The following is a 26,569-nucleotide window of genomic DNA, read 5'->3' as shown; positions in this document are numbered from 1 at the left end:
ATGTGGAGCACTCTGCAGCCAGGGCCCAGGGTCACAGCAAGGACCCTGGATGGACACTACGTCATGTCCGAACTGAATAGGAAGTAAGGGTTGAGGGGCAGCATATTAGTGCAGATTAGTGCAGATTAGTGCCTGGCGGGAGACAACTTCCCCAAGAGGTATAAGAACCAATTCAACCAAGACACAACCAACAATAGAGAACATTCTACTGCACAATTCGACTCTTCTTGGGAGACTCATTGAAACCTTTGATACTCGTTTAAAGATTCAAAGGATCCAGTGAAAAGAAAGAAAAGATTTGTCGCCGACTTGGAAACAAGTGTCCCACGTCGTCCTTCACTGTCTTCTTCATGGTTTAACTCCATGGTTTAACTTTATAACTTTCACCCACTTAAAAGAATCGAGCAAGAAACACTATCCATTGACTCAACAACAGCAAACTTAACGTTCTTTGCTTTGAATCTTAAACACCCAGAATAGATAAAACGTAATGACCCATCTTGTAAGGCCCTCTTAATGCTTACATCTATCATCAAGCATGTGAGGAGGGACTATCTGTGTACCCATGTCTATCTACATAGGGGTGTATCTGTTGGTCTCCATTTCTAAGTTTGGATATTTGTGTATGTGAGCCAGTGTGTGTCTTTTCATATTTATGGACAAATAATTGTGCTCGTCTCAGCGGCTGCAGATGTCTGTGTACTAGCCTTGAGTAAGATCATTGCTTTTTCCGGGACGCGCCAGAGTAAAATAGTCCCTGTATTTTATGCACTTTGTACATAAATTGCAGAAAGTCATCGTAGCAAAATATAAAAAGGATGGGCGCCCTCTGCAAAATGTGATAATGAGTCCTTGTATCGCTTATGTTAGTTGTATAACAGATAAACAAGAGCTTTGGGCTGAGTGCGGTTGAGGGGTGCTGGATGAGGGGTGCTGCTTAATAAGGCAGCAGTCTTTGGAAAGAAGTTGCTTGAAAAGTTAATTTTAGGTAAATGTATTTATTCCATCAATATGGCTTGAATATATCATAGGTGGGTTGGTCAATACCTGTGTATACTCAATAAGGCAATTCATAACATTCTTACATAACTAAAGCAATGCTGCATCTTAATGGTACCTCAGAGAACACGTTTCTAACTGTGGCGGAGAAAAGACTATTATTCAGCACATGTCAGTATTAAATTCGTTGCTACAGTGATTTCAGGAAGATGGGTGCCACTGAAGCATCTACCAGTTCTCTCAACAGAATAGTACTATGGTTTTGGTCAGTTATAATAATAGTATAATAATACTATTTTTTAAAAATATTCTTGCTCAGTAAAACAGCACGGAATCCAATATATAGATTTAGAATGAAACTCTGAGCTTTAAATATATTTCAATAAAAACATAACTCGAGTAAGTATATTTCATGTGTTTCCTAAACTTTTTACAGATGTTGGTTTTTATTATGCTCACATGTTTTCTTGTTCAAGTGTGGTTCTGGTTGGTTGATATTCGGGAATACATGGAAAACAATTGAAAGAAGCCCCTTGTAACGAAACAGTTGAAAATTGCCCCGTGGTACTGAAACATTCAATGGCCTAGGGCATGTGGTGAGCCCACTGAGCCCTGAGGCTCGGCCCTGAGATCAGTGGCTGCAGAATTGAAAGCTTCTGCAGTCCTTGTGAGACCAGGGAGTCCCCAGATGAGGTGCACTTCATGGAGCAATAAGAAGACAAAGTGATCGGCTTAGGCATAGGGATAGTTTAACTTTGGCATTAACCAAGAACAAATGGAGAAGTGAATATAGGCATGCAGCTAGCATGCACCAAACAGGACCAGGCGATGCCGCTTCCAGGACCCAGCAGGTTTCCAGGTGTGTTCAGCTGTAGTAAAGGCTCAGGTATGACACTCGATTACGATGCTTCCGAAATTCTTTATCTGTGATAAGCTGTAATAAATACAGACAATTTAATGCTTAATTTGTAAGGCAAAACACTCAACTTAAAACAAGGGGTAACTTATATAAATGTAAATGTAAATGTAGTTGAGCTTATATAGCGCACAGCTACCCGCAGTGGGTTTCCCGGCGCTTGCTTAGGGTATTCCCCTGTGAGATAACCCCGGCAGGGTATCCACAAGGTGAAAGCCAGGCATCCCGCCGCGAGGGGCCGTTGTGGAGATTAAGCAAGCTATTGCCCAGAGTCGCAGAGTGTGAACCCGTGAGTCGAGAAGGCACCGGAGCGAGAATTATCGAGTCCGTGGAATTTTGAGCCCAAGACCCGCCGAGGCGGGGAATTGAACCCTGGTCCAGGGCCGATCTCAGATTCCGGGTCTGCCGCCTCTAACCCCTGAGCCACACTTCTCCACGCAGATAATATTAATTGTTCCTCTCCGAGATGGAACCAGTCTTAAATGTACAGAGATATTATCAACTAAGGCATTGGGCAGCAGAACTTTTATCCCTTGGGGTATGCTGATAGTCCACATTAAAGCACTGAGCAGCAGAATGTTCCTTCATGTTACAGATATGGTACAGGATCAGGTGTTAGAAAGAAGTACCATCTCCCAAGTTGCACATGGTTTAGACAGCAGACATGGCCACATGATGGATATCCTACTGGCTTGTACACTAGAGAGAAAAACTACACCTCAGGTTACAAAGTTCTTAAAGGCGCAGGCTTTTTTCAGCTTAGGCTGTTTTATAAGGCCAGATATTTGGTCTCTCTCGAAAGACAAACACTGAGGCTAGTTGCTAGTGTTTCTGCATTTACTGGACAGGATAAGTAGTCAAGACTTTTAGTAACTGATATCAATGCTCTTTAGAGTGTTGCAACTTGGCCAGTGTAATGCTTCAGGGTACGCAGCACTTAGAGGCTTAGATAGCTGATCACCGAGGTTACTGCAATCGTATGAGTTGCCTCAGAAAGCAGCTTGACCTCAGTCTACACAAATATTATGGATGCTTCTATGCCTCGTGTTTCATGAACCTTGCATATGCAAGAATTCTACAAAATCGTCCCACATCAGGCTACACAAATCTGACAGGCTTAGGTCTCAGACAGCAGACACCACTCATGATCCAGGATTAAATAGACTGATACCTCAGTCACAAGTAGATATCCCTAAATCATTGAACTTACATCCTCAGGTGTTTGGCAAGAAAGCTTCTCTCCAGGTTATATAAATTGTACAATCCAAGAATCACACCGTTAGGCGACAAAGAGAAAACGGTGCCTCTGGTTTCACAGATCTCACACACTCAGTCCATAAACACTACCAGAGTGGGCACGTTTTATAGTCTGGCTTTTGCTAACTATTGATCACGCTGCTGACATAGTTATTGATTTTTCCCAGTTATAGAAGATTTTATGTCAGAGAACTGAATGCACTAGTGCAGCATACAAAGGCAGTAATAACTGGCTTTTAAAAACTCGGAAGTAAACATAGAAACCTTATAATAAAAATAGATGCTTCCTCTTCCCCATATTAACACCCTGTGCACAGTGGATGTGACGTGGAAGAAATCAGATAAGCATGTTAAGATAATATCTCAGCCCTATAAATGGAGACCGGCCATCTTAGATAGGGGATTCATTATTAGGTTGAGCCTATCCCATTCTGCAGGAATGGACAGGGGAGAATTTTAGGGTTGCATCAGGAGAGCTAAACCACCCAGCGGATTTCCACAAGTGCATGTGGTCTCGTGAACGCGCTACCATCCGCCTGCTGGTTTAGCTTTCCTGATGCTCTCCACATCAAAGCAATCAGCCTCCCTCCCACAGGCTTCACCATCGTGCGCAGTGCGCGATGGCCTCACTTCTCCTCCCCCCTAATTGCTCTCACTTTCAAGGCCGCCAGGCCGTGAGCTACTTCAAAGCGATCCGCTCTGTCCCCTGCTGCACCCCATATGGTTTTGTTGTTGAAGCGCCTCGCCTTCCTCAGAGCACAAACCGCCCCTGCAGCAGTAGTCCGCCTTACTCCTTCGGCACCAGCTTTTCCGATAATGCTTGTTGTTCCTATTCACCCCCCACTTCTTGTTTTCTGTTTCTTCCTTTTTCTTTCCTTCAGCTCCCTTTACTTATAATGGTCACTTATCACTTTAACAACAACGTGGCAGTAAACGCAGCCCAACACCAAGGTAATGAGCATGCTGCGCTCCCTGACTATCTCCGGCGAAAATGTCCCTACGAGAATTAAACACACCTTTTAATTTTTGATATCCCACTCTTGAAATGCAAAGCACCTCAAAGATATCTAGTTTACACAACCGTACACTATGCAACTTTTCACTAGCATGTTCCTGAAAGCAAGCAGCTGTATACACAAAACATTGCCCAAGACCTTATCAATGGAGGCGGATCGTCATGCCCATGGACCCTTCCATTTTCTAGTCGGCTAACACACCACAGAATCAAAATAATTTCAAGCTCGGTCTTTAATCTCGAAAACCACGGACATATTATGTGCCTGTCTCCGCGTACGTGTGTACAGGCGCATCAAGTGTGCGCGCGCTTGCTTGCAAAATTCCTGTAGGCATTTGTCTATGCAACAAGTTGAGGTACGTGCGCAATGTTTACGATTACAAACAAAAAGACTGTACCTATGCATGTACCTGCACGGTGTGGGTGTGCAGTATAAGAGCTCCCCGAGCGCATGTCGGTAACGCCTGTGCAATAGGTGCGTGTCCCCTCCTCAGTATTGTATGAGCAATGGCAGTTCGAGGTATGTACACAATGCAAGTGTTCTTGGTGAGATCTACGTTTCTGGGACTGTCTGCTGGGCAAGTTGTGTGGCTATGCGATGTATGTGCAGAGAGATGTGTGGGCCCGATGCTCGTTGATGATTTATAAATGGCAGTACCTCGGCCCCACCCCTCCCCCACACACAACACTCTCCCTTTCCCTGGTCTCTACCTCCATGGTCTTTCAGCAAGACCGTGTTGGGCTGGCGCTTCAAATTCACAAAGAGGGTGGGGAGGCATCACAGGCAGGCGAGACAAAGCCAAGCAGGGGCAGAGTAACAACTTTCCTTAGCAAACCACGACTTTAGTCTCTGCATACACTGTTCAGCTTTGCGGGCTCTGTTTTGTAGTGCTAAGTTCAAAGGGCACAACGTTTTTTCCATGCAGTAACTATCAGATAATGGCCAGATGCGATAATAACAGCTGGTGTTTACTCAACATTTGCAGTGAGCGCACCGCCTGTAAATGGCTGCCTTGAGGGACATTACTACTGCTCAGCAGGAAGCTCGCATATCAAGCTGCAAGAAGAGGATTGCTATAATCACCGTGACCCCATCAACATTGTAGCTGGTTTCGTTTTTACTCTTTTTAGACCAAGGTACAATGTTACACTTACTTTTTTTTTTCTTTTCACTTTCATGGAACTTGTCGGCGCTGGCAGTGGGGGAGAAGTAATCTTAGCTCCACCTAAATCCCTTTTGCAAAGTCCCTCCTCTCCTGAGCACCTCAGAAGGGTGTGAGTGAGGTCTTTTGTTCCTTCAACATCAAAAGTACAAGGGGGAGGGATGAAGGGAAGGCGCCCTTGAGTCACAGATCTGGCCTTGTCAACCGCCTGTTCCAAGCTATTTTTTAATTACTTGTTTCTAGAATGTTATTCCATGTGCATTTTTGTAAGGTCCCCCGCACTCGCAACAGGCTCTAGATTACAAAGTAATTAATCAACGTTATTTCTCTAAAATGTGATCATTTTGAACCGTGATCCTGCCAATCACAAATGGTAAGGTGCGTCAGCATGTTCACGACAACGCAGCTTCCATCTAACTTTGACAAGTGTGAGATCGACTTTGTTTTCATGCTGAGCGATCTTTTTTTCCTGCTTTTGCTTTGGTGACCTTTCCGACTCTCTAAATGGGGTGCAATTTTAAGGCTGCTAGAACCCTTTGTTGAGGTCATTTTTATTTAAATTGGGGAAGCGGCTGGTTTTTATTTTCGTAAATAGAGGCAGCACGTTCCTGCTCATTAGGTGAGATTGTTATTTTGGTTTAATTGCCCATACGAAATGTGGCTGTAACATACAGAAAGCTGTTGGTTTTTAATAACTAAGGCCAGGATACAAACTAATATACTTCCCTGCTATTACAGCAGATATTGGTCGCTTAGGATATTGCCACAACTGTCTATTATGATAGCTGAGATTTATTGCGCCACATAAGGTATATTTATTCATATGGGCTAATATGCCTTTGTTTTTAACACATGTTACAGTGCATTGTGCACTTGGTGGTGGTGATCAAGTGTTTTATTCTTTACACATATTGATTTGAGCATGCAGATTGCGCAACACGTCGTTTTTCTTCCTTTACTTTTACTTTTTCTCACTAGTGAATCATATTTTTGGGTCCACAACAGCATCACCACAGCATCACTCAGCACCACCACAGCATCACTCAGCACCACCACATTATCACTCAGCACCACCACATTATCACTCAGCACCACCACAGCACCACTTAGCACCACCACAGCATCACTCAGCACCACCACATTATCACTCAGCACCACCACAGCACCACTCAGCACCACCACAGCATCACTCAGTACCACCACAGGATCACTCAGCACCACCACAGCTTCACTCAGCACCACCACAGCACCACTCAGCACCACCACAGCATCACTCAGCACCACCACAGCACCACTCAGCAGCACAACAGCACCACTCAGCACCACCACAACACCACAACAGCACCACTCAGCACCACCACAGCACCACTCAGCACCACCACAGCACCACTCAGCACCACTACAGCACCACCACAGCACCACCACAGCACAACCACAGCACCACTCAGCACCACCACAGCACCACTCAACACCACCAGAGCATCACTCAGCACCACCACAGCATCACTCAGCACCACCACAGCACAACTCAGCACCACCACAGCACCACTCAGCACCACCGCATCACTCAGCACCACATTATCACTCAGCACCACCACATTATCACTCAGTACCATCACAGCAACACTCAGCACCACCACAGCACCGCTCAGCACCACCACATTATCACTCAGCACCACCACATTATCACTCAGCACCACTCAGCACCACCACAGCATCACTCAGCACCACCACAACACCACCACAGCATCACTCAGCACCACCACAGCACCACACAGCACCACCACAGCACTACTCAGCAACACCACATTATCACTCAGCACCAACACAGCAACACCACAGCACCACTCAGCACCACCACAGCACCACTCAGCACTACCACAGCATCACTCAGCACCACCACAGCATCACTCAGCATTACCACAGCATCACTCAGCACCACAGCACCACCACAGCACCACTCAGCACCACCACATTATCACTCAGCACCACCACATTATCACTCAGCACCACCACATTATCACTCAGCACCACTCAGCACCACCACAGCATGTCTCAGCACCACCACAGCACCACCACAGCATCACTCAGCACCACCACAGCACCACTCAGCACCACCACATTATCACTCAGCACCAACACAGCACCACTCAGCACCACCACAGCAAGACTCAGCACCACCACAGCACCACTCAGCAGTACCACAGCACCACTCAGTAGCACCACAGCACCACTCAGCAGCACCACAGCATCACTCAGCACCACTCAGCACCACCACAGCACCACTCAGCACCACCACATTATCACTCAGCACCAACACAGCACCACTCAGCACCACCACAGCACCACAGCACCACTCAGTAGCACCACAGTACCACTCAGCAGCACAACAGCATCACTCAGCACCACAACAGCATCACTCAGCACCACAACAGCATCACTCAGCACCACAGCATCACTCAGCACCACCACAGCTTCCCTCAGCACCACCACATCACCACCACAGCACCACTCAGCACCACCACAGCATCACTCAGCACCACCACAGCACCACTCAGCAGCACCACAGCACCACTCAGCAGCACCACAACAGCACCACTCAGCACCACCACAGCACCACTCAGCACCACCACAGCACCACTCAGCAGCACCACAGCACCACTCAGCACCACTACAGCACCACCACAGCACCACCACAGCACCACCACAGCACCACCACAGCACCACTCAGCACCACCACAGCACCCCTCAGCACCACATTATCACTCAGCACCACTCAGCACCACCACAGCATCACTCAGCACCACCACAGCGCCACTTAGCACCACCACAGCACCACTCAGCACCACCACAGCACCACTTAGCACCACCACAGCATCACTCAGCACCACCACAGCATCATTCAGCACCACTACAGCATCACTCAGCACCACTGCATCACTCAGCACCACCACAGCACCACTCAGCACCACCACATTATCACTCAGCACCACCACAGCATCACTCAGCACCACCACAGCATCACTCAGCACCACCACTCAGCACCACCACAGCACCACTCACCACCACCACATCACTCAGCACCAACACAGCACCACTCAGCACCACCACAGCACCACTCAGCACCACCACAGCATCACTCAGCACCACCACAGCACCACTCAGCACCACAACAGCATCACTCAGCACCACCACAGCACCACTCAGCACCACCACAACATCACTCAGCACCACCACAACATCACTCAGCACCACCACAACATCACTCAGCACCACCACAACATCACTCAGCACCAGTCAGCATCACCACAGCACCACTCAGCACCACCACAGCACCACTCAGCACCACCACAGCACCACTACAACATCACTCAGCACCACCACAACATCACTCAGCACCACCACAGCACCACTCTGCACCACCACAGCATCACTCAGCACCACCACAGCATCACTCAGGGCCTCCACAGCATCACTCGGGGCCTCCACAGCATCACTCAGGGCCTCCACAGCATCACTCAGGGCCTCCACAGCATCACTCGGGGACACCACTATCAGCCTCCCTCTATCTATCACCCTCCCTCTATTTATTTATTACACTCACTCTATCTATCTATCGCATCACTCAGCACCACCACAGCATCAATCTGTGCAACCATTCAACAACAACTGGTTCAAATATTTTCTCTCAATGTTTCAAGCTTTATTACAAATGTCACAAAAAGATGTTAATATTTCACTTCTGTTCTTGGATTTTTGTCACAATAAAATACACTGAACATAATCTTCACAAAAGTCATTTACAAAAGTTTAAGCTATTGGCATTATAAATTACAATAACTTTCATATAAGTATTAATTATTTAAAAAAATGTAAAGCCATTGTTATTTGTAATATCAATACATCTAAGTCATGTAACTACAACACATATTGCAGTACAAATGCTATAGGTGTCACATTTGCGAAAGTTAAAACAATTGGCATTGTCAATGACAAAGCTATTAATTTAGCTATTTTCAAAACCAACACAAAAATTTAAAAATTATCATTTACAATACCAATAGCTCAAACTTTCCTAATGCGAGACCTATTGCATTGCAAATGCTTGTTTTTGAGGTAGACATGGTACACAATGTATGCCAACTTTCCCTTTGCTACATCTATCTAGCTTAAACTACCTAAATTAATCCCACCACAACCTAAACCATCCCCTTTAATTATATAAGGCAATTTACATTGCAAAAATATGGCATTGACTGTACTTTTACTCATCATCCTTAAAGTTCAGAGGAATTAGCATAATTCTCTACAGATGGCAACTTGCTGGCGGAGGAGATCAACCGTAAACACTGCAAGCTTTCTCAGTTTATCCTTCTATCACTTGACAATTCTGAATAGTCTATACAACAATAAAAATTAGGTTCTCTGGGGGATCCATGTGTTCCTGCTATTCTGGTGTCTGCGGTTAAGGTGATCAACTCAGTCATAAATTAGGTTTTTAGCACCTCACTCTCAACGGCTACAATGCCGGTAACCTGGAAGAAGGCAATGGTTGTTCAGTTATTAAAAAACATGTTCCTTGGACCCTAATCTTTTGTCCAATTTTCGGCCCATCTCCCTCCTGCCAGCACTCTCAAAATACATGAAAAGATAGTCAACAGCCAGCTGATGGCTTTTCAGAAACACCTACATCCGAAATGTAAATGTAAAACATTCTAAATAGTCCATTTCGGTTCCACCCCTGGCATTGTACAGCGACGACCCTGTTAAAAATATCGGATCATTTTTAGCTAACTTTGATCTTACTTCATCCTTCAGCAACATTCACTACTATCTCTTATTCCAACCTTCTTGGACGTCTTGCTAACTTGGGTGTTGGGTGTTAGGCACTTGGCTGATTTAAGCCCTTTTTGGACTCCAGGGATTGTCTTCATGCGGTTTTCGAACGGATGCACAAGAGTCAGCTAAAGCACAACTTTGGGAGACAAATCACTCTGACAATCTACAAACATATGATTTGGTTCACAAGATATGATTGTAAAGAAGAAGTTGGGCCTCTGTCACCCCAGAAACATTGCAGCCAACGGCTAATCACTAAATTAGTCTTTTAGTCTTCTGAGGCGGCAAATACATGCATACATACATACATACATACATACATACATACATACAACCAATCACATCACTATCATTCTGAGGGAACTCCACTGGCTACCCTTGCTGGTCCACAAAATCCTCTTAACCAGCAGAAATAAATACAAAACCATCTGGACCAACACATTTGCTTATTTGGCAGACAGGTTTACCATTTCTGGTGGCTCTCGAGGGACCAGCAGCTGAGACACCAGCATGTCTGAGAAGGTGTGTGAGTACCTCTTTGGATGAGTGGCGGTGTGTGAATGTCTATATAGGTGCATGAGTACATATGATAGTCCTGTACTGAGTGAACGTAAGTATGAGTGACTGTACGGGTGAGTGAGTGGATGTGTGTGTAGACCTAAGAATCAGTGAGTGGGTATGTAGTTGTTGGTGTTGGAGTGTCTATGGTTTTGAGAATAACAGTCTGTAATTGAGAGTGGGTGTATCAAAAGTTATATTAGGGTGTGAGAAGATACATGAAATTATCACATGGATGATGTCATCAGAGATGTTATTTGAGATGTCATGAGTGATGTCATCAGTGATGTCACTGACCATGTCATGAGTGATGTAATATGTGACGTCATCAGCAGTGCATTGCGGGGGCGCAAGTTATAGTTAGCTGAACTAACTATACCCGGGGAATTTCACTGGTTTTGTACGAGTGAAATGTCCAAATAACTATTACGCCCCTGAAACCTATAGTTTTTTTCAGTGCATTTCTAAGGTTTTTTAAATGCTAATTTCTAACTATAATGTGCTTGAAACTTATGGTTTTTTCAGTGAATTTCAAAGGTTTTTTAAATGCTAATATCTAACTATAACTTGCCTGAAACCTATGGTTTTTAAGTGAATTTCTAAGGTTTTTTAGATGCTAGTTTCTAACTATGCCTACAGAGGTAGGACATGTGAAGAAAGAAGAAAAACACACAGAAAGAAGCAAAAGATATGCAGAAAGAAGCAACAGAAGTCCACAAAGACGAAGAAAAGTGGAGGAAGAAGCAAGACATGTGCAGAAAGAACCAACAGAGGAGCAGAAAGAGGCCTTGTTGCAAAATCATTCCTGTGCCCACAACTTTTTCAGATGGGTACTGGTGGTAACTGACTCTGACTAACCAGGCCTAGAGCCAGTGCTATGCTAAAAGACACTTACAATACAGTGAAAACAACTACATACACTAGGGTACACTATGCGTTGGGGTACCCCTGTGATTAGCATGACCTCCTCTGTAAGGCCATAGTACATAATAGGGCAGGGGGATTAAAACTACCTCTAAGTCAGAAGTGCAGAAATATAATACTTTAACTAGTAGTTGCGTTTGCAGGGTAGTGGAGAAAGGGTGCTGGGCGTCCAATCAACGCTCAGGAATTCCACTGCGTAGGACTTACAGAAGGTACCAGGAAGGATTCTTGGCCCCCAAACTCCCTCAGGACTAAATTGGACTTCATCCCCCACCCCGTAGTCTGCCACGAAGCAAGTTTGCAGAGTGGTAGAGAAGGGGGGCCATGGCCTCCGAAGACGTCTTAGCAATTCCACTGTGTGGGACTTACTGGAGGTAACAAGAGGGGCAGTTGGCCCCCAAGGACATTCTTGGGGCCCAACTTCCCAAACTATTACCTCCAGTCAGTACCACACGGCAGCATTGGTAAGTACTCGTACCAGGCCAATCCCACTTTGCCCACCACTCTACAAACATGCTCCCTGGCACGCTCTTGGATGGGGATTGAAGTCCCCTTCACTGCTGGGGGTCCTTTAGGTGCCAACTAGCCTACCTTTTACCTCCAGTAAGCCCGAAGCAGTGGAATTGGTGAGAGGTAGACACCACTCTGCAAACGCGCCCCCAGCGCATTGTAAATTGGGGGGATTAAGTCCCCTTGAATCCTGAGGGTCCCTGGGGTCCAACTAGCCCACCAGGTACTGCCAGTAAGGCGGAGACGACACGCTCAGTGAGGCTTCAGTTGATTGACACAACGACAGACGGCTCAATCAAATAGGAGGACTCACATAAGGAGCTTGTCCGTTTGATTTTCACCTCAATAGCCGGTAGGAGACACAGTGGCTGTTTGAGGTCTAGTAGAACGGTGTGTCCATCTTTGGTGCTGTTGCGAAGTGTCTGGCCCTGAAGAATTTGCCTAAAATCCTCTGGCAAAGAAACATGTTGGCATTCGGTAATGGTATGCATATATAGCATCCTGCCTCATTTTTAATTTGATAGGTTTTCACTTAGTGAAGAATAAAGTGTTTGTGATATAAGTGTGCCTGTCAATTTTAACCACTTCTGATCACAACGTGGAGTGTGATTTACTGTCACTTTACTGCACCTACATTTGTTTCGCTTTATCTTTGCTTTGGACACTTCTTCTTTTCGGATAAAATGACCGCCGATGATGAGAATAATGGGCTTATCTGGCGAGTACCTACCAGTTACCCAGTTGGTGGTGCGCCCGTGAGGGGTCATTTTGTCCTTTCACATTTTTTTCACGAGTGTGGTTGGGATTGAATTTACTGAACGTAACTGCAGTCAATCTTTGGTTCTTGTAGACCGTATTTTGGGAAAAGGGATTTTTTATGCAAGGCAAGAAAACGTGTTGCATACTACCTCTTAAAGAATAAAAATAGAGGAGCGTTTGTTATGTAGAAAACTAAAGCTTCTTTGCACATGTTTTAGGATTATAGAATTATTGAACTGCCTTAGAAACCGGGTCTTGTTGCAAATATGAGTGCCAGTAAGCGCCACAGAGCTGCGTTGCAGAGAGGCGTAAAAAGGGACGTGGCCTGGATCACCTCTCTGCAAGGCAGACATGTGGCGCTTACTGAAGGTACCTGGTGGGCTAGTTGGACCCCAGGGGCCCTCAGGATTGAAAGGGAATTAATTTCCCAACTTAAAAAAGCGCTGGGGGCGTGTTTGCACACATGTCACCTCAGGCCCGCCCCCTCCCTTCAACACTGTGCAAACACGCCCCTTGTCACATTTTAAGTTGGGGGATTAAGTCCCCTTGAATCCTGAGGGTCCCAGGGGTCCAACTAGCCTACCAGGTACATCCAGTAAGTGCCACAGAGCTGTGTTGCAGAGAGGTGTATAAAGGGGCATGGCCTGGATCACCTCTCTGCAACTCAGGTCTGTGGCACTTACTGGAGGTACCTGGTGGGTTAGTTGGCCCCCAGGGGCCCCCAGGCTTGAAGGGGAATTAATTCTGCAACTTAAAACACACCACAGGGCGTGTTTGCACAGATGTCACCTCAGGCCCTGCCCCCTCCCTTTAAAACTGTGCAAACTCACCCCGTGGCGCGCTTTTAGTTGGGGGATTATGTCCCCTTGAATCCTGAGGGTCCCTGGGGTCCAACTAGCCCACCAGGTACCTCCAGTAAGCGCCACAGAGCTGCATTGCAGAGAGGTGTAAAAAGGGGCGTGGCCTGGGCCACCTCTCTGCAACGCAGCGCAGTGGGGCTTAGTGGAGGTACCCGGTGGGCTAGTTGGCCCCCATGGCACCTCAGACCTCCCTTCACCACCGTGCAAACCCGCCCCATGGCACGTTTTAAGTTGGGAGATTAAGTCCACTTGAATCCTGAGGGTCCCGAGAGTCCAACTAGCCCTCCAGGTACCTCCAGTACGTGCCACAGAGCTGCGTTGCAGAGAGGTGTCAAAAGGGGCGTGGCCTGGACCACCTCTCTCCAATGCAGGTCTGTGGCGCTTACTGGAGGTACCCGGCGGGCTAGTTGGCCCCCAGGGGCCCTCAGGCTTCTAGGGGAATTAATTCCCCAACTTAAAACGCGCCACTGGGCGTGTTTGCACACATGTCACCTCAGGCCCTGCCCCCTCCCATTACCACTGTGTAAACGCACCCTGTAGTGCGCTTTAAGTTGGGGGGTTAAGTCCCCTTGAATCCTGAGGGTCCCTGGGGTCCAACTAGCCCACCAGGTACCTCCAGTAAGCGCCACAGAGCTGCATTGCAGGGAGGTGTAAAAAGGGGCATGGCCTGGGCCACCTCTCTGCAACGCAACCAGTGGCGCTTACTGGAGGTACCTGGTGGGTTAGTTGGCCCCCAGGGAATCTCAGGATTGAAAAGGGAATTAATTCCCCAACTTAAAACGCGCCACACGTTGTGTTTGCACACATGTCACCTCAGGCCCGCCCCCTTCCTTCACCACTGGGCAAATGCGCCCCGTTGCGCGTTTTAAGTTGGGGGAATAAGTCCCCTTGAATCCAGAGGGTCCCTGAGGTCCAACTAGCCCACCAGGTACCTCCAGTAAGCGCCACAGAGCTGCGTTGCAGAGAGGTGTAAAAAGGGGCGGGCCGGGACTGGAGGGACCTGGTGGGCTAGTTGGCCCCCAGGGACCCCCAGTATTGAAGGGGTATTAATTCCCCAGTTTAAAATGTGCCAGGGTTGTGGACCAGGGTCAACGGACTCGATAATTCTCGCCTCGGTGCCTACTCTAACCAGGGACCACACTCAGCAACTCTGGGCATTAAGCTTACCTCATCTCTACAACGGCCCCCACAGATGCCGGGGATGCCTGGTTTCACCTTGGAGATACCCAGAAGGGACCATCTCACAGGGAAAGCCAGGACGGGTTCCCCAGCGGTCTTCAGCGCCAGGACACCCCGAGGTGGGGTAACAGTGCGCTTTACAAGTATCATCATTACATTACATTTACTATAGCAGACAAATCCCTGTCACCTGTGCCTGTAACCAGAGCAGTTAGAACGTGCAGAAAAGCACAGACCAAACGTGGTGGGTCACGCTCCAGTAGAAAGAGGATAGCCTCTCCACCCAAAATCGTGGTCAATGATGAGGTTGTTGGGGTGGAAGATGGTAATGTGGTCATGGAGGAGGAGCAAATTAATAAAATAGTTAGCATGATTGACTCTAAGATCAAGGGTATTATTAAACCGCTGGTGGCTAAAATCGACCAGCTTACGGCAGAGGTAAAAAGACTGGGTGGACTTCTAAACAAGACAGTGGAGGAGGTGGGCAATATATCAACCCTAGTTTCAAGTAGAGCAGAAACAATTGAGGAGCATCCTGGGAGTGTGGTGGGGGGGTGGGGCGAAAGTGGCATTGAATCTTCCCCGGACTCAGCCCCCAGTAGGTGAAGATGGCCAGGTAGTGGCCAAAGACTATCCCCCACCAAGACCCACTGCATCTTGCCTAGAGAAAGGCTCACTCCAGTTTATTGTAGAAGCTTCTCCCCTGGTCTTGGTCCTGGCCAACGTACCTCCTTTGGCGCCTGGCCAGGTGGAATCTCCAACCTCTTTGATCAGCAAAGCTCTGCATTGGTTGTCGAACAATATGTTGATGTCCCCATGGGGTAAACAGCAGCTAGCTGGGGAAATTAACATGGCAAGAAGGGTAGCCTGGATAGGGAACCGGCCGAAAAAGTTCAAGGGAGATTGTGTAGTCTTGAACTTCTCTAGCTAAGATGTACTCCCTAATGTTCTGGCAAATATATTCCCCCTGCAACGTAGGAGTACCACCATAGTTCCACTTACGCTCAAATTTTTCTATTGTACAAAAGGAAGTGCAGCGAATTCTAGCATACTAAGGCCAAAGTGGAACCCAGTGTTAAATAAATGGGCTAGGGATGTCCAAACTAGTGCCCAAACCAGTGATTGGGGAATTAGCTTGGAAAATAGGTTTGGGGTTTTGTCAGACCTGAATGAATGTGATTGACTTGAGTGGGCCGATAGCATTGTGTATAAGGAACTAGCCGAGCCTGGTAGTGTGCTTCCACAGTTCAGGGGATTCCTCTCACTAATGTCATTCCAACGCCCCGAATAAAAAGGGTGGGAGGCTCCAATTTCCCAGGGAGGTTGATAGAGAACATTGACCCTGAACAACTGATCTGCCCTAATCCATTAGAGATATGTGACAGCCCGGGACGTGAGGTATCACCACCAGAGACACCAGACTATCCAGCCCTCAATATAGAACCTGAGTCTGGGAGGGAGGGTGATACCCAAAGCATCTTAACATCACAGGATCCTCTCTGCTTTTCGGCAGTCGAGGCAGGGGTGACCTTTCTCTCCTGGAACCTTGCAGGAATTAGTAATAAGCTAACATCTCCAGAATGGTGCTTTTTTATTGACCAGTTTGACATCATTCTTTTCCAGGAATCATGGTCATTGATCCCAGTACACCGTCTGGGGTTCCTTAATTTTCACGCACTTGCTATAAAAAAAAAACAAAGGTCGCCCATCTGGGGGCCTGATAATTTGGATTCGCCAATCACTATGTTGTAAAATCCAGCAAATCAATTCCCCATCAAATGACATACTGCCAGTTAATATTACATGGGCTAATGGCCAGGGGGTGGCAATCTTTAACATTTATGCTAAGGGGGTAGTGGGAGGTCAAACATCAGAAGTAATCTCTGCTCTTGACCTCCAACTTGAGGCGCTCCCAACCCAGCTGTCCATTATTGTGGGAGGTGATGTCAACACAACCGTTGAACCACTCGGACAGGAGGATCACATTCTTGCTTCTGAGGAGGACAGTAAATGGGGTGTCCCTCAGCTTGATCTACCTGTAATTAGAAGGTGGTCAGCTGTAGCTATCCAACTTAAGGCTTTATGTCTAGCGAGAGGAGTCAGAGCAGCCAGTGGGAGTACCCATCAGATCGCCAGGGGGGAAAAAGCATTTGACAACGGCAGGTCTTCCAGTCGAATAGATTACTTCCTGGTGGACATCAGAGGATGGGATCGATTGATCGATATGACAGTAAAAAACAGGTTGGAAAGCGACCATAACCCACTCTGTATGGAATTCCAAGCACAAAAGGGGTCTAGAGAACCCAACATGGGGGGCGGCAAAGTCACCCTAGATATTGTTGCCTCGAATAACCTGCGCCATATTAAATGGGGCAGATTAATTGAGAGTCCAGAGAACCTGGAGGACCTTAAAAAAGTGGTGATCGAAGAAGTGGGAAACATAAATATCCATAGTAGCAAGCAAAATTTTCCCCAAATTATGCTAGAGGCTCATACCCATTTCTTTACTAAGCTCCAGGGGTTCTTTAGGAAGACCACAAAATCAGATAAGGTCAGTAAAAATCTACCTGAGGTGGGGTGGTACAACCAATCTTGTAAATTAGCCCGCCAGAAACTAAGTGTTGAACTCAGATCCAGGAATATCTTAGGCGTGAGAAAGGCTAGGGAGATATATAGGAAAGCCCAGAAAGCAGCTAAAAAACAGTGGGATGAGGATCAGTGGCACGATCTGAAAACTGCTTGTACAGCAAAGGATCAAAAGCAATTCTGGGCTATATTTAAATGGGATAGAGGAGGGACAGCACAGACCCCGCAAAATAATGTTGCCAAACACTAATGGGTAGAATTCTTCAGACCGCAATACGCCTGTAAACTTGCCGAAGGAGAGTGCTCACTACCCCCTACAGTCTTTTATCAGTGTCAGCTATTCACAACTAAAGATGTCAGTTTAGCGCTAGACTGTGTGACAGGGGGCAGAGCCCCTGGAATGGATGGCATCCCTGTCGATGTGTTTTTAAGTGATCGTTCATCTTGGTGTCAGTATTTTGAGTGGTTAGCCAATTCTGTGGCAAGGGTTGCGCCAATCCCCACTTCATGGAAAGGTGCGGAAATAATTCTGGTTTTTAAAAAGGGTGACAAATCACTACCTAGTAATTATAGACCTATCAGTCTTATTGACTCGGCCAAAAAAATAATAGGTTGTTTAGTGCAAAACAAATTGCAATCTTGGATAGAAGAAAAATATATTTGGTTGTCGAACAATATGTTGATGTCCCCATGGGGTAAACAGCAGCTAGCTGGGGAAATTAACATGGCAAAAAGGGTAGCCTGGATAGGGAACCGTCCGAAAAAGTTCAAGGAAGATTGTATAGTCTTGAACTTCTCCAGCTCAGATGTACTCCCTAATGTTCTGGCAAATATATTTCCCCAGCAACGTAGGAGTACCACCATATTTAGGAATATCCCTTCAGAGTAATATGAGCTGGAAAAACCACATTGATATGGCTGTTTTAAAATTTCACCAGTTGGCGGGTGTAATAGCCCTTAAACATAAAGCTTCTCTGACCAAGCCAATCACCCCGGCCCTAGAAATATATAACATGAAGGTGATAAGTGCCTCTTTGTACGGTTCGGAAATGTGGGGATTTTCCAATTTGAATCAATTAAATTTAGCGGAGAATAGGTTTCTACGTCGTCTAGTTGGTTATCCCCCAAAGTACCCCCACTGTACCGCTTGTATATGATCTTGGCAGGAAAAAATATAGGATTTGGCACGTCCCTTATTATATTGGAGACGGATAATGACAACTCCTGAACTAGTTCACTATGCCACTGCCCTGAAGGACATCACTAGGGCAGATCGATTTCATTCTATCCCGTGGCTCAAAGAAATAAGGGGCTTATTAACAAAGTTGGAACTAGATCACCTATGGGTCGACCCAAATGCCTCAAGTTTCCCGTCAAAGATAACCCTGAAAAAAATGTACTGGAACATGGTTTGGTTGTTTGCCCTTAGTACTGGATCCAACACAGAGTTAACTGGTCGTTTTCTTGATATTAAATCCCTACCATTGTGTGAGTCTTACTGGGACACACACAATTATTATAGGAAGGCCCTATGAAAGAAAATTGTATTTTCAATTCAGAATTTGGACCCTTCCAGTAAAAGCTTTTACTTATAAATGGTCGGTAAACCAGTATGACAAATGTCATTATTGTAAACATATGATTGAGAATGCACCCCACCTGTTGTTTGTATGTCCCCTTTATATAAGCCCCCGGCGTAAGTGGATAAAACCTGTGTGCACAAACCTGGGGACACGCAGTTTTGTAGAGGCTCTAAGAATACTCGCATCAGATTGCACATCCTCCATGGCGATAGCCATTGCAAAATTCCTAGGGTGGGCCTGGACAATACGCACCCGCTCCTTGCAGTCCCTAGAGGCTAGCCAATTAATTTTTTCACATCGAGTAATGTACGATCAATCTTTTAACCAATGTTTAATCAAATTGTTTTAATTCATTTTGTATAAATAGTTTTTAATTCTTGTAAGCGACAGCACAATGGTTTAATGAGTTTTTAAAAATGATGAATTTAACTTTGTAGTATTTATAGTGTAGTCTTAGGATGAATAATTGCTTTGATGACATGCTGTCAAATAAAGCTTTGAAATTTGAATTTGTATAATCAGGTTGGCGTAACCTTGTGTGGAATAAATACACTTTATTACATTAAACATGTAATTTGTATTGTACCTGTAAGAGGTCATGTAACATGAAGTAGATAGGCATCTTGTATGTTTACATTTATACAGCCTTGAGGCAGGACTACACCCCCAAAAGCGGCGAAACATGTGTTGGCGGTGGTTTTGACAACTGATATACAAGAACACGGAAATAAAACGAAAAAAGAACCAGACGGAATCGTTTCGAAATTTATGTTGCATGATGATGATATAATGAAGTGATCTTTATCATAATAGGGAAACCAGTTTGCGATTTGATGTGTGCTGGAGAGTGAAATATACAGTTATATACCCCGGGACACTGCAGAAGCCGGCCCTGGGGGCTGGTGGTCCCCAGGGCCATCAAGGGTTTTAGGAAGGGGCCGCGCAGCCTACCTCCCACATAATGCACAGCCCCGGGGATGTGGTGGTCCCCGGGGTTCGTGGGTCCGTAACGGATCCCTGCATTTAAATACTTAGTGCCCCGGGAAGGTGGCGGTCCCCGAGGTGTGTGGGGGGGCTCGAGCCCCCTCACACAGGTTCTTATTTTAAATAAAAAACAAGCCCCGGGGGGTGGCCCCCCGCAAATATTTAAGAAAAGCCCCGAGAGGTGGCGGTCCCCAGGGCGTGGGGGGGCCTTGGAGCCCCCCCACACATTACCTAAAACAAGCCCTGGGTGGCTGTCTCTGGAGTTGCGGAGGCCATGTGCCCCCCACAAACATTTAAGGAAAGCCCTGGGGGTGGTGGTCCCCGGGATTGCTAGGGCCCTCTGGGCCCCACAGTTACAATGTGTCATGTCCCTGGGACTTGGCCCACCCGGGGCTAAAGATAACGGAGCGCGGGAGCCCGTGCTTAATTTTTCTTATTTTCACAGCAGGATCCGCGGATCCTCCGCGACTTTTGCCGTTTAAAAAAAAAGAAGAACTTTTCTTGGCCCTGGGGTCCTTGTGGGTCCCCCTAAGCAGGCCTAAAGGGGTCAGGGTGTTTCTACCCTGCCCCCTTTTCTTGTTTTTCGCATTTGTTTTTCTTTTTCCTTGTTACTCGGTTCTACCGAGTCACAAGATGGCTGCCAACACTTCCTGGTTTGAAGTGTTGACAGCCAATTCGAATAAAGCTTGTGGTCGGGAGGGTTCGCGGATCCACTGCGCCTCTAGATGTCGAAACTTTTATTTTTTTATTTTCTCAGCAACTTCTGAATGGGTTTACACGATTTAAAAAAAAGGTTTCATTCTGAACCAAGGGCTACCTCTTTGCCAAATTTGAAGTAATTCCGTTCAGCAGTTGAGCGGTAGCCGTGCCTAAAGTTTCCTATGGGAAATTGATTTTCCGACCTCTTTTTTTTTATTTCTCAGGAACTACTGAACAGATTTACAACATTTAACGAAAAGGTCTCATTGTGAACCAAGGGCTACCTTTTTGCCACATTTGGTGTAATTCCGTTCAGCAGTTTGAGCTGTAGCCGTGTCTTAAGTTTCCTATGGAAAATAACATGGAGAAAAGGATTCTTGGGACCGCCCTTTATTCTCGGCTCCTGCTTGCCGAATCACCCCGAAAAACTTTCAAGACAGGAGCTGACTGGAGCACCCTATGAGTTTTGAAAATTTCACGAAGATTCGTCATCCGGCGCCAAAGTTATTGGGAAAAGAAAAAAAGCGTTTCCTATGGAAACTAGGTCCTAACTATAATTATCTACTGGCGACTGCCAGTAGATAATCTATATATGTATCTAAAAACACCTAGAATACTTAAAACAATTAACACATATACATACCCGTAAAAAACTTTTATAACAAATATGCCTTCACCGTTCATGCCTTTACAACAAATTTGTTGTAAAATCCTGCGTAGTACAGATTTGCGTGGTAGTGTCGCCTACGTGGTTAAGTCTGCGTAGTAAAAGCATGCGGTGTCCGGCTTCATGGTTTAAGACAGTGTTTCTTGTGTAGCATGCACTGTTGAAGTCCATTGACACCATCAATTAACCAGTCAATCAATCATTCAATCACTTGTGGTACCAGACGTCCAACAGAAGCCAAGAGGAGTGTAGTCTCTTCTTTGCCTCTGGACATTAAAAAAAATATGATGGAGAACACAAACCTATACTTTAAGAATTCTACCTCCAAAACAATACATAAATCTCATCAGGAGACTGTTGCAAGTGTTTGTCCAGTCAATGAGGCTCAGCTTCTAAGAACATAGGGCAACTGAGCCTGCATTCCTGAGGCATAAGAGGCAGATTCATGCAAGGAAGACAACGGTCTGGAGAAAACTCCTCACCACAAAATTAACGAGGCACTTATGCAAGACAGCTGGAAATTCCAGTGGGAATCTGGGCATTAGAAGATTTGTGCATGCACCCAGGCTTACTCTGTGTTGTGGAATGACTGCACAAGACTAGAGGCAAGTTGGTTTGAATAATGAACCACTCAAACTCTGATCCCAAAGAATCTTTGGGTAGAGAAGCAAAGAACTTGCACCCACCTCTGATCGGAGAGTTCTCTTCTCCAGCGATGGTACCAGCGACCAGTCTGGAGACCCAAACTTCATGGGCCAAGTAACCCTCCTGTTCGTAGGTCCCTCAAGTTCGTAGGCCCCAGGGCTGATGATAAAAAATATATATATTTTTTTTAATCAAGGAGAAAGATCATGTAGAAAGTACAATTTCATGTGCAGGAAATAAGCAGGTATATGTAGGAGAGTAGAGGAAACATCCACAGTTTAGAATTACTGTATCATGTCTATGTCTACGTGTATGTCTGTGTGTGTGAGAGACAGATTCCTGTGCAGGAGATAAATGCACATATTCCATTAGAGCAGGTGGGCAACTGGTGGGCAGCTTTGTGTCGAGGGTGAGGATGTGACCGAGAAAGAACAGTAAGAGAGTAAGTGTGAGACAGTGTGAAAAACGGAGTAAGGGTATAAGAGAGAGAAATCATGTATTTTTGTGAGTGTATGTGTACGCTTGTCTTTGACTGCCAGTTGCATGTACCCGGGGTGAAGTTGTACATCGGAGACCTTTGCTGGAAATCGTTCAGCTTGGATGGAGAAGGGAGCATAGGCTGGGGTGAAAACCCTCTCTTGAGTCCAGAAGGATTGGTATGCGGCAGGCCCAGGGGTCTGGATCTGTAGACATTGAAAACATTATAAATTAAATATCAGAACCTTAGTCACAAAGAGATCTCTCAATGTACAATTAATGTTAAACCTGCCTGTAAATCCAGACATCTCATGTTCAAGAGGCCACTGGAGGGAGATCGGTAATTATATAAAATGGTGATTCCCTAGTTTGATAATTGGAAAAGTCTATGGAACCTTTAGTGTGGGCATAGTGAGGCTTTGGATAAAGCCTCACTATGGCCTCACTGTGTGCCTCTTACATCCAGATGTTGACGATTGAAGTGCCTGTGAACTTCAAACATCACTTCACAATATGTACCTCTGTTGCAGATGTTCCTATCACTTGCTTCTTAAGACACATTGTAAGCATGTGGAGCTGGCACAGACACTGAACATAGATATGTGATAATAATCAAGCAGGATCGCCTGTAGAAACTGTGTGCACAACAACTGAATGTTATTCTAACTTCACATGTTTTGCAGAACAAAACAATCAGTACAATAATCTTGATTGAAGTTGTGCTGATATCAGTCGGGTTAAAGTCGCAGCACTTTTCGCTCTTATGCAGGTTGTTGTCCCTTAACACGTTGGATTGTTATTCAGATTACGTATTAGTTTGTGCACTTTACTGTAAATTGCATCGATGTAGGCTACAATGGCCCCTGAAGAAGGGACTTAAGGTTCCGAAATGCATTGGGCACAGTGGTATGAAGCGGAACGGCAATCATGTTTATTGTACTGATTGTTTTGTTCTGCAAGCAAATTCTGACAAGTGTATCAGATATTAAGATAAAATAACATTAGCACTGTTCTATCGATTGGTTGTCAATCCTAATGTTTGAATATCTAAATGAAAATTGATTGAGATACTTTCTTAGAAGACTGTCGTTTTTATTCACCCATAGAATTGTCAGAAGTGTTCGTTGAAAACATGTGAACTTAGAATAAACTTCAGTTGTTGTGCACACAGTTTCATCAGGCTATCCTGCTTGATTATTATCACATATCTATGTTCAGATGTGAGACTGGCAGCCCTCAAACACTGTGTAGCACACATAGTAGGAAACCTCTTAATATTCCTTTCCAAGTCTAAATAGTGTTTACTTTTTGATGTGCAGTTCTCAAATATATATTTTTTACAGATACTGAACAGACACCACGTGTCTATGTAACAGCGCTGGCCGTGCCTGTGAGACTAACTTTGCTGCAGGTCGTGCTATCTGTGTTGCGGACTGTGGTTTACCACTGTTGTCTCATGGCCTTGGGAGCCATTGGTCTGCAACTGGAAAGACCAGTGACTTCGTTTGTAGTGCAAATGCAGTGCGGACAAGGAGTCAAGGCTTCCGATAATAGGCATTACGGTTGGAACTCAAACACAGCATGACACACTAATCACACACAATAAATGTTACTGCCCTGTCAGAGCTCTACGTTATTATCATAAACAAAACGTGTGCTTTAGTAGGAAATGAGAAGCTAAAATGATGGTTTCGAAGATGGGGCAGAGAATCTTGCCTTTGAGACCTATTGGCTTTGCCAGTGGTTTTTAGCAATGCTCTAGAACATCTCCAATGCCGTACAACTAGGCTGAAGAAAAAAAGTTCATGACTTGGTCACATGTGCACACCGAGAAAATAACGTGGGATTTTTTTTTTTACAGAACCATGTAAAAAGCCTGATGGGCTAAACAGAATGATTTGAAATGAATGTGTTTTGCCAAAGGAAGCCAATGGAGTGGAGAGCTTGAGCCTTGGTCAATGTTCTAAGACTGCAGATAAGCCTAACTGCCATATTTGCTGCACTAACTGCAACCACTAGATAGTTCTAGTTGGGAGTCCCATTTAATAGGCATTTGCCTTGTCTATATTGGACAGGATGAAAACTACCACCACTGAAATATGTAGATGATCAGGAATAAAGGGCAATATATTTCTCGCCTGGTCTGATGGTAACATGGGGATATTAGAGCTACACTAACCTCAACCCCCTAAAGAAAGCACTGAGTCAAAATGGAAGCAAAGGCTTTTGACCCTGGACACTGAGGATTTGGGAACTCACCTCACGGGGCGAGAGGGTGTGCATCCACAAGTTGTTCTGGCCTGTTGGCACTGAACTTCAGCTAATTTCCGCTCAACCTGTCTAGAATGCAATGTAGGCAGAACCACAGAGTGTGCTGAAGCTCAGCCATGGTCTTTCGAGGGACAGGAACAGATGTGTATTATTGCACTTATACCACAATATCTAATGATGATGCCTCTAGCGGTTACACACATGTCACACAAAATAGTGAAGCGTGAAGAGCTCTGTGGCACTCTTCAAAAGACTGAGATTTCTTCCTGTCGAATGGTGGGAGCACCAATACCTGGCTCCTACCAGAAAGGAAGGAGGAGAACAAAGACAGAGCCTCCTCAGGCAGACCTAACTCTGCCAAATGGTGGATTAGAGTGGCAATACATAATGTAACAAAAGCAGAGAAGAGAGCTTGTAAATGAGCCTGGAAGAGTGGTGCCTGGCAATGCACACTTCCAGAGCACCGAGAACTTTAGCTATGGTGGTTTAAATCCCCGCTCCTGGTCAGATGCCCCTCTGGGAAGAGTCCTAGAGGTTTGAGGTATCTAGGAAGCCAATGAGCCAGATATTGATCTCTGATTTTAGATGTAGCTAGTAACAAACAAAAAAATCAGTCGATAATTGACTACACTGATGTCCAAGTTGGCCTGCTTTAACAGGGGCTTGACAAACCCCATCTTTCAGTTCTCCAGGACTATCATGGTACGAAAGGGGGTATTCAGCAATACAGTCAAGGCTGGCACCAGTGAATAGGCAAGACACTTAATGAGCAACACTACAAACATCATTAAAGAATTAGATTGTAAATGTAAGAAATTGGATTATTACTTGGGTTGGGTGGCTGACCACTTGCAGGAATGATCACAATCTTTGTCAGGGCGAACACTTACAGTCACTAAAATAACCTGAGTTCAACCCCCTATTAGCTATGTAACAGGGCAGAGAAGTTTCCTTAGGGCAATATGTAAAGTATTTATACTGTACCACAACTATAACCAAGGCAAAATGCAAAACAATAAAAATCCCAAACTGAATTAGAAAAAAAGAGTACCATTTAATTAAAAAAATGCTGCCTAAGTGCCAAAAATCCAATTAGCAAAAAGGATATATTTTTAAAAGGTTTTAATTAGGAATAACGCATAGTAAAATCAAGTGCCAATGACAGTCAATGGTCATGGTAGTCCGAGACCTTTGCACAATGTGACGCTAAGTGCAATGGAGCACGCGTCGGATTTACAAGTCATGTTTGATCTGGACAAAGTGTTCACCTTCTGACTTTAGCCCTTTATGTCCCAATCCACCACAGATGTATGCTTTTAAGCCTCCAGAAGCTCAGGGGAGACACTTAGAAACTCACAGGGTATCAGGCAAAAGCCAACAGCAGAGTCCAACTGAGTTTCAGTTGCCACTGGTCAGCTAGGCAGTTTCAGGAAAAGACTTCCTATAGCTTGCTGTGTCCCTGTAGCTTCACCAGGAAGTCAGCTTTATGACCCATGGGGTCCAGTTCTTTGTCCTAGGAATAAAAGAGAGACTCGGTCTACTCCTTCAAGGCTCTTCTTTGGTTGCAGACAGCAGATTCAGTCCTCGTCTGATTTTCTTAAGTCCAGGGAGTGTGCTGGAAAAAATGTGCTTGGAGATGCACAACTTATGCCTGCATGAGCTGGAGGGTGGAATGTCT

The 26,569-nt window shown here is 45.5% G+C and overlaps 1 protein-coding gene across 2 annotated transcripts in view; it reads right to left on the bottom strand.

The window, feature by feature from the left end:
• Nucleotides 1-986: 986 nt before the first annotated feature.
• The window catches only part of CIMAP3 (ciliary microtubule associated protein 3), a 145,564-nt gene continuing 119,981 nt past the window's right edge, over nucleotides 987-26,569 (bottom strand). For both annotated transcript variants that reach the window (XM_086920387.1, XM_086920385.1), the window contains exons 4-6: nucleotides 22,693-22,826; nucleotides 22,185-22,302; nucleotides 987-1,933 (exon numbers count right to left, since the gene is read on the bottom strand). In XM_086920387.1, the coding sequence (XP_086776513.1) occupies nucleotides 1,865-1,933; nucleotides 22,185-22,302; nucleotides 22,693-22,826 (321 nt within the window). In that variant the 3' untranslated portion in view covers nucleotides 987-1,864. The remainder of the gene's footprint in view (nucleotides 1,934-22,184; nucleotides 22,303-22,692; nucleotides 22,827-26,569) is intronic.

This window comes from Lissotriton vulgaris, chromosome 5, assembly GCF_964263255.1.
Source record: "Lissotriton vulgaris chromosome 5, aLisVul1.2, whole genome shotgun sequence".
Taxonomy (NCBI): domain Eukaryota; kingdom Metazoa; phylum Chordata; class Amphibia; order Caudata; family Salamandridae; genus Lissotriton; species Lissotriton vulgaris.
This window is presented reverse-complemented; position numbering and strand designations above follow the sequence as displayed.